The 14,412-nt window shown below is 41.2% G+C and overlaps 1 protein-coding gene across 2 annotated transcripts in view; it reads right to left on the reverse strand.

Annotated features, from left to right (window-relative positions):
* LOC145346696 (tyrosine-protein kinase Yes) overlaps positions 1-14,412 on the reverse strand; it is an 82,914-nt gene that overhangs the window by 40,219 nt on the left and 28,283 nt on the right. For both annotated transcript variants that reach the window (XM_080194303.1, XM_080194304.1), the window contains one exon: positions 11,326-11,607. In XM_080194303.1, coding sequence (XP_080050429.1) covers positions 11,326-11,599 — 274 coding nt within the window. In that variant the 5' untranslated portion in view covers positions 11,600-11,607. The remainder of the gene's footprint in view (positions 1-11,325; positions 11,608-14,412) is intronic.

Raw genomic sequence — 14,412 nt, forward strand, 5'->3', positions numbered from 1 at the left:
CTAATGCCTGACTTACAATCACTCTACTGACTTCAAACTGCCAGCTCTTTTCCCAATGTCCTAGCCAGCCTACATCCCTTTCAAATTACTGTACCTTGGGCTTGAATGACAATTGCACACAAATTGATGCCATTTGCAATCTTGAGTCACAACAAACAGTTGTGACAACAAACAGCCTTTCAAGTAATCAGCAGCACTTCCAACACTGATCCCTGTGGGATTACATAGGTGATCTTCTCCACTCAAACATTATTCACTGCATCAGCAGTCTGTGTCTTTCAGCCATAAGAAATAGAAGTACCAGAAGCCATACATCAATGGCGGCTGACATTTTATCATTCGTTCCATGGGACCACCTTTTGTGAGTCAGTCATATTAGATTTGACAGTATCAAAAACCGTCCTGAAACATAAGCAGATAACATTCATTGCTTGATCCTTATCCATCAGGTAAGCAACTATTTCAAAAGAATTCCAATAATTTACTCCATCTGAGCCCATCCTCATTTTCTTTAACATTTAGTCTTCCGTAGGACTTCTATTTTTTTTCTACAATCAGGGCAAGATTTACAAGTCTGCCCATTTTCAAGATGATGTTACATTCAAATCAATTTGGATGTTATTTCACACCAAGAGGCTTGCAAGATGTCAGAGGAAATTTGAAGCTCTTCAGTGAAGTCTGCATGCATCCAATTGAAGAAGCTGATCATTCATGGTGCTAATAAAGACTGCATCAGAGTTTTCAAGATGATGGCTAATCTGAGAGATCAAAGAGGTTTGTGTGATTTGAGAATGCACTGATACAAGATCAACAGCATAGTCTGAAGATAGAAGGAGCTTGTTGCTCATGAGTAGGGTGAATATGAACAAATTTTCATGGAAAATAAGGTAAAGGTGAGTCCAGAGGCACTTAAATAGAGGGCAGATTATCATAATCGTATTCAATTCTGAAGCAAGCTCTAGTGGCCATATATTCCTAACTTGTGGATGTTAGAACATCAAGAGAATGCAGTATCAAAAGGACTAGAAATAAAATTTAATGTTGATTGGTGAACTAAAAGGAGTAATGCTGAGAGTTATTTTTCTATTGGGGTCTTTGAAGTTAGAATTGGGGGGAGGATGAGGCAAGATTTCTCTTTAGAACTTGCAACGCAATTAACATGCTTTCTTGAGTAATTTTCATTAAATTCCATGGAGTGAAGAGCCACACAACTTTACCATATATTCTGAGCTTTTTTCAGATTCAAATACTGTGTAAATTTATATTCTATAAATAGTTACATAAAGTATTCTGATTAATCAAAGGGACTCTAACATTCCAAATCTTAAGGACGTTTGTCCCATGCTACAAAGCTGGTCTTTCATACTGCTTGCAAAAGATATAACCAACAATATCTGCAATCATGAGGGGATCATTGTACAAGGGCATGACCATTTTTCAAGTTTGCAGCATTGTTGTTACATTGGTCAGTTGACTTTCCTCTCTGCTGTATAGGTGGTTTAATTTTGAATTGCATTCTTGGTTCTTTAGCTCCAGGAGAAAAGATATAAACAAGGGTATAATGAAGAATAATTTAAGGGAAAAGCTGGGGGTAGCAAGTATCTTTGTATGTAGAGGATAAGCCTTTTAATAAAATCCTCATACTGATAGTAGCCAATCAATAATATTCTATCTTTCTGATTCCTTTTTTTTAAATCAACTAGAGGACAACAACATAAAAAGCAGCACTGGCACTCTTGACGGCTTATCATTTCCAGCCAATACTGTTGCCTTTAATTCCATTGTAATCTTGAGTGAAAGCATGCAAATTGTTCCTGATAGTTGTTTTACAGATGTTTCCCTTCTTTCCAATTGCCTCCTTTCTTGAAGGCTGGAGTTTGCCCCCACAACCAAACAGTAAATTGCATTTCCATAGTGACCCAATGTAAAAAATATTCCATTGTGAAAACAGTAAGAAGTCTCACAACACCAGGTTAAAATCCAACAGGTTTATTTGGTAGCACGAGCTTTCAGAGTGCTGCTCCTTCATTAGGTGAGCGAAGAGTTGGGTTCACAAACATGGCATATATAGACACAAACTCAGTTACAAGATAACGGAATGCGAATCTCAACAGGTAATCAAGTTTTACCAGTGCAGACAATGCGAGTGGAGAAAGGGTTAAGCATGGGTTAATGAGGTGAGATTTTGCAAGCCCAGGTAAGTCGCGGCGGTTACAGATAGTATGAAATGAATCCATGATTCCGGTTGAGGCCGCCCTCGTGTGCAGAACATGGCCATCAGTTTCTGCTCGGCGATTGTGTTGTCGTGCGTCTTGAAGGCTACCTTGGAGAACACTTACCCGGAGATCAGAGGCTGAATGCCTTTGACTGCTGAAGTGTTCCGACAGGAAGGGAACGTTCCTGCCTGGTGATTGTTGAGCGGTGTCCATTCATCCATTGTCGTAGCCAATATACCATGCCTTGGGACATCCTTTCCTGCAGCGTATCAGGTAGATAAAGTTGGCCGAGTCGCAAGAGTATGTGCCGTTACCTGGGGGGTGGTGTTTTCACATAAGATGATCGCATCCACGTTAATGATCCGGCACGTCTTGCAGAGGTTGATGTGGCAGGGTTGCATGGTGTCGTGGTCACTATTCTCCTGAAGGCTGGGTAATTTGCTGTGTACAATGGTCTGTTTGAGGTTGCATGGTTGTTTGAAGGCAAGTAGTGGGGGAGTGTGGGGATGGCCTTGCCGAGATGTTCGTCTTCATCGATGACATGTTGAAGACTCCGGAGAAGATGTTATAGCTGCTCTGCTCCAGGGAAGTGACTGGACGACGAAGGGTACTCTGTCCGCTGTGTCCTGTATTTGTCTTCTGAGGAAGTCGGTGTGGTTTTTTGATGTGGCAGGTTGGAACTGTCAATCGATGAGTCTAGCGCCATATTCTGTTCTTAAGAGAGCATCTTTCAGCGTCCGTAGGGATCCTCCTCATTAGAGCAGATCCGGCTTATATGGAGGACTTGTCCATAGGGATGGCTTCTTTAACGCGTTTCAAGGTGGAAGCTGAAGAAATGGAGCATCATGAGATTATCTGTGGGTTTGTGGTACGATGAAGTGCTGGGGTAACTGTCCTTGATGGAAATGTGTGTATCCAAGTTGTAATTGAGTTTATGTCTATATATGCCCTGATTGTGAACCCAACTCTTCACTCACCTGAAAAAGAGCAGTGCTCCGAAAGCTTGTGCTACTAAATAAACCTGTTGGATTTTAACCTGGTGTTGAGAGACTTCTTACTGTGCCTACCCCAGCATCTCCACATCACTGTGAAAACAAGAGGGAAGCATTGGATTTTTAGGAAATATGAAGGTAGCATATTCATTTTGATTTTAAGGAAGCTTTGGATGGAGGGGAAAAAGCTGCAGATTGCTGGCGTTTACTTATGTAGACCCAAGTGGCTATTATTTGTCAACATAAAGTACTCTATAAGCAGCCTATTTGGCTTTGTGCTCAGAGCATACAAGAATCTAATCCTTCATTTAACAACCATAAAAGCTTCCAGGACAGGACACAAGATAGCGATCAGGAAGAGGAACCATGAAGATATCACCTCAGTAGCCGAGGAATATCATTTTTAGCAGTTTATCATGTTTTGAGATTTTTAATTATTTTGTTTCCATCTGAGGATTTGAAATATTCAACATTTGTTCTTGTTTTAAATTCACAGAGGTTTATATAAAGAGACAAGCTGCAAAAGAGACAGCAAGGTTTAATGTATCTGTGAGGCAACTTTCCTTATCAATGTCCACAATGACTGGGACAATTAAGCAATTCATTTTTTCTGATGGCCTAACAAAAACACACCTGTTACAGTAGGGGTAATTCCATTCATGTGAACCCAGGATGGCTGCTGAGAATATACTCTTGGAAGAAGAGGTAGTCTGTTTGGTTGACAAGCCTACTGGCGAATATCTGAACAGGGAAGGAATCGGAGGCCCCACCCTTCCACATCCTGTGAATACTCAAGAATAAAGGAGAAAAAGAGACAAATGGACAGGTAATGAGGTTTTAAAATGGGAGATTGTGTAAGCTAAAATAATGCTAAGTTTTGAAATTAACAGTTCTAGAGAAAGGAAAGTAATACCAAAAACAAGTGAGTTAGCACACAGAAGACAGGGTGTGGGGTTTATTATATTTTTCAAGAAGGGAACAGAATTGAATGACTAAAATGGGATTTGCTTTAACCATTTCTTTGCTTACTTACTTGTTACAAGATAAAGTAACTATTTGCATTAGGTCTCATCTCATTAGCACTTCTGCATAGCAAACATTTGAAAGCGCACGTGATGACACATGCAAAAGATACAATACGTAGTTCACACCAATTGGTTATTCTATTACATAATTAAGTACTGGGCAACAACAGTCACAGCCCTGAAATGTAACATTTTGGGAAACTGTATACTAGTAACTTGAAACATGACATGTACTTGGAAGAAACAGGTAACTTTGGACCAACAGTCCCCAAAGGTTGTCACAATGAAGGATTTGGCAATCTTATGAGTTTCTCATGAATAGAAACTGTAGACAAACAAGTGTTAGTCAAGAACTCTGTCATTGGTGCATCACGCTGTTGAAGGTGAATCAGATAAACTAAAGTCTTTTTTCAGCTAACAAATTCTTACATACCAGGATTAGCTAACAATACAGAATGAGAGTTAGATTTGGCACTTTATGGTTCAAGAAGTCACTGGAAAATTTTCTTGATTGTGGAGCCTTATAAATAAATGCCAGAATCCTTTGTACGTTCCCTCAAGATAAGGCTGCTACACAAGTAGATGATCAGCTAACATTGCATTGGATCAATTTCAGTGGCTGGACAACCATGACATTCTACACAAGTTTTAAACTAGCAGGAAGGCAAAATGAATTGAATTACGCCATTAAAGTCGATCCAAAGTACTGATACTGAATAGGCCTAGGAATATAACTGATGCCTATTGGAAAGTGAAAATTTGCCCAAACCTTTCAAATCAGATTTTTATTTGAAGAACTAGCTGTAAGAAACTCTGGTAATTTCCAGTGAAAACAGAAGATAGAATAATAAAATCAATGCCATTTCTCATTTTCTCCACTTCGTATTTTGCCAATTTTAAATACTGACCTATATTTTCTGATCATATCAATGGCAACATATTCATTTAAAATTGAATTAATGAATGGATAACCCAGATATGTTTGCAATCTTGCTCAAGTGAACACCAACTGGATAAGTCAACATGCCTTGGGAAGGGTAGAGGTGGGATAAAGAGAAAGGTGAAAGATTACATCATAGTTTGAGCTGATCTCGTTAACGTGCACATCGAGCAAATATTGTTGGATACTGATTAGAAGTAGGAACTTTGAGGTCAACTGTAGTACATTTACCACCATTATGGCAAAGATCAATTACTTAAAACAGACTGGTGATTAAAGCTAGAACACTGTTCACTTTATGGATTAACTGTCATTTTAACCAGATAAGCCATCATGCAGGCAAATATTTTTCTGAGCAGACAACAGACTTGGAGGAAAGGACTTTTTTTTTTATTGGGGTGAAAAACCACCAGATGAAAACAGCAGTAGAAATGTCAAATTTCTTAAAACAATCTTAATGCTCTTGATATGCTTTTTCTTCCCTTATTTGAAAGTTTACAGAGAACTGCAGAATAAATGTTATGACTTCCATGAGTATTTTAAGATCTTGCAAACAACTAGAAAATATGGTGATATTACTTTGTAGGAAAATTAATCAGTCCCAAACAACTCCATTGAGGGACACATCTGCTGTATTTTGAGAGAAAGAGGCTTCAAGATTGGTCCTATTCTATTCTACAAACATATTACCCTAAAAACCACCCAGTCAACATGATATAATTGAATGACTGCTAATTAAAACCAGATTTTCCAACTTTACTCTTCATTTAAGATAAACTTGAAATGAATTTCTCTAAAATGGAGCTAATTAGCTCTAACTGAAAGGGGGATTACTATATATAGTTTTGATTATGCTCATTTAAGATTAATGAATGATGTAAAGTAAATCTATAAAACAAGCAATGCAAAATAGAAGGAATCTTGAGTAAAATGCACCTATTTATAATGTGTACACAGAAGAAATGTGGCACGCTCATAATGGTCATTAGCAGTGTTGGCATGTCCATCTTTCTATACGGGTTTCAGCAGCATCCTCACTTTTATAGTCAACCAATTCAAAAACATTTTTTTTTAGCTGGAAGCTTTATTCAAGATATACTGCTGATACAAATATGGCTTCATCCACCTACTTGATTAGAAGTTGTCATTTTGCAACATAGCTGCAGAACATCTTGTTATCACAAATGATTGGAATTTAAAGAATCAAGGTCAGTTTTACCCCACTGATGTTGCAACATACCATAGCAGATAAGTGGCTGTAGTACAGCAACAACCCAAAAGCCAAAGAGTTAAAATCCCATCCCATGGAAAGCTGTGATATTGAACTTACTTTTTTACATATATATAGTAATAGGCAAAAACAAAAACAGGTTCACTCATATCTTTTAGAAAAGGGAAACTGTCACTTCTACCCAGTCACACTGACCCATGACTCCAGGTCCACAAAAGTGGCCCTACTTCTCAGTGCAATTAAGGATCACCCACGTGCAGAGATTAAAAAAGAACAAAATATTACTTGCACATGATTCCTGATATTATCCAGGGAATTAACTAAAATAAAATAACAAAAGTAAATCAAATCAGGACAGTCACACAGATGACTGCAGTGGTCTGGGAGCATGGTGCATATCCACTTTAGGGAATAGTGGAAGCACGAAGTGGAATAATGTCACAGTGGAAAAAAATCCAAAAAATGAAGGAATGTTGTGCCTTTCTACTAGGAAACTGGAAATGAAGAGATTTACACTGCTTAAATTATTCAAGGGATGGTGCTTCTAACAAATTGTTTGATCTAAGTTGCCATTTGGATAAAGCTGAACTGCGCCTGAAAAACATGTTCTGACTGCAAAAAGCAGAAGATGAACAATATTCTAATCACATTTACACCTCCAGCTGTAACATTTCTAGTTAAGATATAAAAGCTGAAGCAACTGAAGTCAAATCAAGTGCAAGATCTTAAAATCACAAGTTAAAACTAAAACTAAGATGGGAGTCTTATGAGTGATGTGCTGTCTAAATGTAGAAACATAATGAGGTTGCAACTATTATGACCTTTTAAAATAAAATTCAACTGGGTAATAATTTGTCTCTGGGTTCGACTGTCCTGTAAGACTTATATCCTTTCCAAAGGAATTTTAGCAACTGAGCACTTATGTGTGTTAAATTAAAAGCGGAGGAATTTAGAGTAGCTAAGAGCAGTGGGCGAGAAGAGGATTGGGAAAGGTTTAAATGTCAACAAAGATTGACAAAGAAGTTGATAAAGGAGGGTAGGAAAAGCTATGAAGCTGGGCTAGCACTTAATATAAAAAAGGATAGCAAGAGTTTTTATAAATATATAAAAAGGAAGAGGCTGGCTAGGGTGAACGTTGGTCCTTTAGAGGATGAGAAAGGGGACCTAGTGGCAGGGGATGGGGATATGGCTAAGGTCTTGAATAACTTTTTTGTTTCTGTCTTCACGGAGGAGGACGTGAATAATTTGCCGGGTGTTAGCGATGGAAAGGTGGTAGGACTGGAGGGTCTTAATGACATTACTGTTACTAGAGAGGCGGTGCTCGACAGACTGGAGGGGCTGATTGTGGACAAGTCCCCAGGACCGGATGGAATGCATCCGAGGGTTCTGAAAGAAATGGCGGAGGTTATAGTGGATGCCTTGGTGGTTATTTTCCAGACGTCGCTGGATTCCGGGGAAGTGCCGGAAGATTGGAAAACGGCTAATGTTACGCCGTTGTTTAAGAAGGGTGCCAAGCAAAAGGCGGGGAATTATAGGCCGGTTAGTTTAACGTCTGTGGTAGGTAAAATGTTAGAATTCGTCATTAAGGAGGAAATTGCGAGGCATCTTGAAGGGAATTGCTTGATAGGGCAGACGCAACACGGTTTCATTAAAGGGAAGTCATGTCTGACAAATTTACTGGAGTTCTATGAGGATGTGTCTAGGGCAGTGGATAGAGGAGAGCCGGTAGGTGTGGTCTTTCTGGATTTTCAGAAGGCGTTTGACAAGGTACCTCACAAGAGGTTATTACAGAAGGTCAGGGGACATGGAGTTGGGAGTAGGGTGTTAGCGTGGATAGAGGATTGGTTGTCAAATAGGAGGCAGAGAGTGGGGGTCAATGGGTGCTATTCGGATTGGCGGTTGGTGACTAGTGGGGTGCCCCAGGGGTTGGTGCTGGGGCCTCAGCTATTTACCATTTATATAGATGATCTGGAGGAGGCAACCGAGTGTAGGGTGTCGAAATTTGCTGATGACACCAAGATTGGGGGAAAGGCAAATTGTGCGGAGGGTGTGGAGAGTCTGCAGAAGGATCTAGATAGGCTGGGCGAATGGGCCAGGAAATGGCAAATGGAATTTAATGTTGGCAAGTGTGAGGTGGTCCACTTTGGTAGGAAGAATGGTAGGAAGGACTATTACTTACGTGGTGAAAAACTGCAGCAGGCGACGGTGCAGAGGGACCTCGGGGTCCTTGTGCATGAGTCGCAAAAACCCAGCTTGCAGGTGCAGCAGGTGGTCAGGAAGACGAATGGGATGCTGGCCTTCATAGCGAGGGGGATTGAATATAAAAGTAGGGAGGTCTTGCTGCAGCTGTATAGGGCATTGGCGAGGCCGCAGCTGGAGTACTGTGTGCAGTTTTGGGCGCCGCACCTGCGCAAGGATATTTTGGCCTTGGAGGGAGTGCAGAGGGGGTTTACTAGGCTGATACCGGAGTTGAGGGGGTTGAGCTATGAGGAGAGGCTGAATAAGCTAGGCTTGTACTCGTTAGAGTTTAGAAGAATGAGGAGAGATCTCATTGAGACGTATAAGATGATGAATGGAATGGATAGGATAGAGGTGGAGAGACTCTTCCCGCTCAAAAAAGACAGTAGGACTAGGGGGCACAGCCTCAAGATAAAGGGGAGGCGGTTTAGAACGGAGTTGAGGAGGAACTTCTTCACTCAAAGGGTGGTGAATCTCTGGAATTCTCTGCCCGTTGAAGTGGTGGAGGCTGCCTCGCCACACGGTGAAGCCTTCCATTGTTTGCTGGAGCAGAGAGAGAGCTAAGATTTTACCTGTTAAAAACCTGTTTAAAATAAGTTTAAAGCACTTTACTCTTTGTAGAACTGTTTAAAGCATTTATTTATTGTATTTACTGCTTTAAGAATTCTGAGGGAGTGGTTAAAAGGCATTTGTGGACCAGCCTGCTTTAAATCAGCGCCAGGTTTAAAAGGAGGCCTGGTGTAGACAGCGGGCAGCGTCTGAGCGGGAAGCAGAGTGAGCTAATGGGGCTTAATAGCAAAAAGGGCTTGAAGGAAAAAAGGCCAGGTGAGTTTGTTTGAAAAAACAAGGAAAAAAAAATTTTTTCAAAACTACTACAGCAAGAAACAAGGAAAAAAATTTTTCCCCATAAAAAATTGTAGTGAATAATGGAGGGGCATGTGGTGTGTGGTTTCTGTATGATGTGGGAACTGGTGGACCCCAGGGTCCTTCCCAGTGACCATGTCTGCAGTAAGTGCAGGTTGCTGGAAGAGCTCCAGCTCAAGGTGGATGAGCTGGCCTCTGAGCTACAGACACTGAGGCTCATCAGGGGGAGAGAGGGTGCCATTGTCAATTGGGTGCAAGTGACATCCACCCCCCCCCTAGACTGGCTAAATCTAATGGTCAGGGACAAAAGGGGGCTGCTGGGAGGAGGAAGGGGGGTGAGGAGCGGAGGCCTCAGCTTCTTAATCTGCATATCAGGTTTGAGGTTCTTGCTTCCACTCTGGAAGACGACGAGGCAGGTGAGGTTGGTGAGCAAACTGCACACGGTACAGTGATGCAGCAGGACATAGGCAAAGAGAAGGGGAAAAGGAACGTAGTAGTGATTGGGGATAGTGGGGTGAAGGGTATTGACACTGTCCTTTGTCACAATGACAAACTGCGCAGAAGGGTGTGTTGTCTGCCTGGTGCTCGGGTACAGGATGTCGCAGCTGGGCTGCAGAGGAATCTGGAGTGGGAGGGTGAGAACCCGGTCGTTGTAGTACATGTGGGTGCCGGTGACGTAGGCAAAGTGCGGACTGAGTATGAGAAGCTGGGAATGGAATTAAAAAGTAGAACCGACAAGGTGGTCTTCTCTGGGCTACTGCCTGAACCGAGTGCAGACGGGCGTAGGGTTGACAGGATAAAGGAAGTGAATGGGTGGCTCAGGGATTGGTGTGGGAGGAATGGGTTCGAATTTATGGGGCATTGGCACCAGTATTGGGGTAGGTGGGACTTGTTCGGGCGGGATGGGGTTGGTCTGAACCGTGCTGGGACCAGAGTGCTGGCGAATCGAGTAAAGAGGACTGTAGACAGGGCTTTAAACTAATTGGGGGGGGAGGGTGCGAGGGTAGGTGACGTTACGAGGTCTAAAGTTAAGGATAGGGTACAGGTAAGGGAAGAGGCCGAGGATGTCCCAATTGGTGGCGTTACGGCAAATAGGGTTCTTGATAAGAGAGGGGATTAAGGGTTATGGGGAGAGGGCGGGAAAGTGGAACTGAGCCACGACAGATCAGCCATGATCTTATTGAATGGCGGGGCAGGCTCGAAGGGCTGGATGGCCTACTCCTGCTCCTATTTCTTATGTTCTTATGTATGGGGTGCATGCAATTCTAGAGCAAAACGTACATCTTTACAGGCAACAAGCAATTACTCGTGTAATAAAAACAGAAAATGCTGGATAAACTCACAGGTCTGGCAGCATCTGTAGAGAGAGAAACAGAGTTAATATTCAACATTAACTCTGTTTTCCTCCACAGAACCTGCCAGATCTGCTGAGTTTGTCCAGCGTTTGCTGTTTTATTTCCAATTTCCAGCAACTGCAGCATTTTGCTTTTATGCAATTGCTTATGATTTGATTGTCCAAATAATTTTTCTGAAATCCACAGCTAACATACCATAGCGTCCAAGTATTTTTTTAATCACCATCAGAGTTTTATTGTTCACTGACACAAGGTAATTTTTCCAAAAACGCAAAGCGGCAGCATCTGACCCTGGCAACCACTCGAACAGCTACAGATGCAACTTTATCACACATTAGCAGTTTGCAGAAATCTTACTCTTAAAATATCACTTTTTGTGCCAAGTCCATGTGTAATATGGCAGTCTGTTTGCACGTTGTGGAATAACAAGGTAGAGAAGCATATTCATATGCTCAAAAGCTCACCTGTAACACCAGTTGTGTACTGGCTTGACACAATGGTAAACGATGAAGAAGCACCTCCAAATGGTGCCATACCAGCTGACCCACCAAATGGTGTGATGAAATTACCCGATGGTTTGTTGAAATTACCCGATGGTCCCTTTGGTGCTGGTGATTGTGTTAGTTGGGTAGGATCAGGACCATACTGAGTAATGTGTGCACCAACAGTTCCAGCAGTGTCACCTGGTCGGTATTTCATAGCTGGCTCTTTGTCTTCCTTGCTCTTTATGCAACCCATGATTGAAGCTGGAAGAAAGAAAAAAATATCAGTGCACACTATAAAACTGATATCCATAAGCCTTTAAACATAAGTTACAAAAACAGAGCACAGAAATACAACAAATTTAAGGGAAGGAAAACTCACCCTGGGGATAAAAGCAATGTGCTTGCCAGCTTATACAGTGGTTACAAAAAATGCAGTAAAAAGTCTGACAACACCAGGTTTTAGTCCAACCTATTTATTTGATAATATACTCACAAGCTTTCGAGGGACACCCTCTTCGTCAGGTGAATGGAGAGTCACCTGACGAAGAGGGTGTCCCTCGAAAGCTTGTGAGTATATTATCAAATAAATAGGTTGGACTAAAACCTGGTGTTGTCAGACTTTTTACTGTGTTTACGCCAGTCCAACGCCGGCATACCCACATCATTACAAAAAATGCAACCTTGAAAGGATAGGACTAATTATTTGGGCAAAACAGTATAAAATTATGGAACAGTATTTGAATGGTAGACAATAAAAGAAACTCTTCACCAGGCTGCAAGGTCTTAGGTTTAAAGCGCTGAGGTTCAGGTGTCCAAACATTAGGCAGCAATGGTAGAAACAGGCATTAAAGCGAGTTTGAGCAAAGGTGAAGGGAGAGCAGTGATGGTGGCTCAGATTAGACCAGGAGTATGGGTCAGGAAACAAAGAACAACAAAGTAGGACATCACAGTGGTTAGCACTGCTGCCTCACAGCACCAGGATGTGGGTTCAATTTCAGTCTTAGGTGACTGAGTGCAAACTCCACATTCTCCCCACATTTGCGTGGGTTTCCTCCAAGTGCTCCAGTTTTCTCCCACAATCCAGATTGTGGATTGGCCATGCTAAATTGCTCCTTAGTATTGAAAAATATGTTAGGGGAATTAGCAGGATCAATGTTTGGGGTTACAGGGATAGAGCAAAGGGGAGGGCCTGGGTAAAATGCTCTGTTGCAGAGTCGGTGCAGATTTGATGAGCTGAATGGCCGCCTTCTGCACTGTAGAGATTCTACGATTCCATGGAAAAGCCATGTAGCTAATCAAATTTGTAAGGAGGTTTCAATTTTTGTGCAAAGGGATTTTGTTTGTAGATTTGCACTGTATCTAGGGATTCTGACTTTAGTAATGGCTGATAGTGGTGGAAGATTTGCATGCAAAGACAGTTGATATGAAACCATTTTTTCATACATGTGGAAATATCTTTTAAAAAAAATCAAGAGGCAGTGTTGGACTTTATGTTTTGTCAGGTTCTCCTTGATCAACAAGTGTAAACAGCCCATTCACTGGCTGAGGTACATATGTGTGTCCAACATATCCAACATCGGTTCTTGACTTGGACTGACAAGCTCTAACAGTGGATGGATGAATTGCGTACTATTGTTTTGAACAGAGGTTACCTCTTATTAAATAGGCTCTCATTAATAACAGCAAAATACTATTGATGTTGGAAATCTGAAATAAAAACAGAAGATACAGGAGTAATCAGCAGGTCTGGCAGCATCTTAGGGTCTTGAGGTAAATAGGATTCTTCTTCAGGGTTTGGAGAATTCACATTTAACTAGAAACATTTACTGCTTCTCTGCCCACGGATGCTGCTGGATCTGCTGAGGATTTCCAGCACTTGTCTTTATTTCAGGCTTTCATATTGACTACTTAACATAATTCTCTTTAAACTCCATTTAATGAAGAACTTCTAATCTTTAGACCTAGCATCAAATTAGATTTTTAAAATCAATGAGAAATCAAGTTCCAGAAGGACTTTTTCCCCAGTTACCAGCTGATAATGCTTCTGTTAATTATCAGAAATGAGGCACTAGCTCTGGTTAGTTGAAGAGGAAGCTTCCTCCATCTTTTAAGAGAACAGAATGGCACTGACATATGAACATTAGTGACTTGTTAAGATTTGTTGCATCATTAGCTACATAAAAATGCCCTACAGTATGTTCCCAGTTTTTCACAAGTTTAGCTTGCAGCAGCTGGCTCTGTGACATCTGCTAACAAAAGCTGTGTTTGATCTCCTCAAAGCATATGCTCAATATCAGAAAATCTGACCAAACGAGAAAATATTCAGAAAGAGTAAGACCTGCAAGAAATTATCCCAATTAAAAAGTAGTCAAAACTAAAAATTCAAACTATTTCAATTTTTCCCCATTTAAGTGACAAGATTCATTTAGAGAAATTGGCAAACTAAACTTGCTGACTAAAATACCAATTACAGTCCATATATGTACGTAATCTTAAAATGGTGTCCAATACCAAAATCTGCTACAGTAAAGTCTTGACTTGTAACAGAACACCTTATCTTATCTCGCAAAGAAAGCTCTTCACATACAAATTAATTTTGAAATACACTGCAAATGATTTATTGTGTAGGCAAACATATAACAAGAGTTCACACAAGTTGTGATTATTTTAGTTTTACTGATTAAGGGGGAATTACTGCCGAGGATACCAATCAAATTTCCTGATCTTCTTCATGCATCTTTGATACATACAGTTCCTGAACACGAGGAATTGTGGAGCTGGATTTCAAGCTAAGTCTACTGGCAAGTCACAGCAAGGAGAGTAGGGATCTGGGTTCGAGTCCAGGGGAAGAGGGAAAGGGGGAGAATATGATGGGGGTGGGGTGGTGCTGAGAAAACGAGAGCAAGAGCATTTCAAATATGAGCAGGGGACACTTGCTTTCAGGAGCCAGTTAGCTCAGTTGGCTAAATGGCCAGTGTGTGGTTCAAAATACACCGAACAATGCAGGTTCAATTTCCTTTTTAGCTGAGGAAGTCTAACAGCCTGCCTCCTGATCTGCCGCATGTT

Source organism: Carcharhinus amblyrhynchos, chromosome 8 (genome assembly GCF_965287045.1).
Source record: "Carcharhinus amblyrhynchos chromosome 8, sCarAmb.v2.hapA, whole genome shotgun sequence".
NCBI lineage: Eukaryota > Metazoa > Chordata > Chondrichthyes > Carcharhiniformes > Carcharhinidae > Carcharhinus > Carcharhinus amblyrhynchos.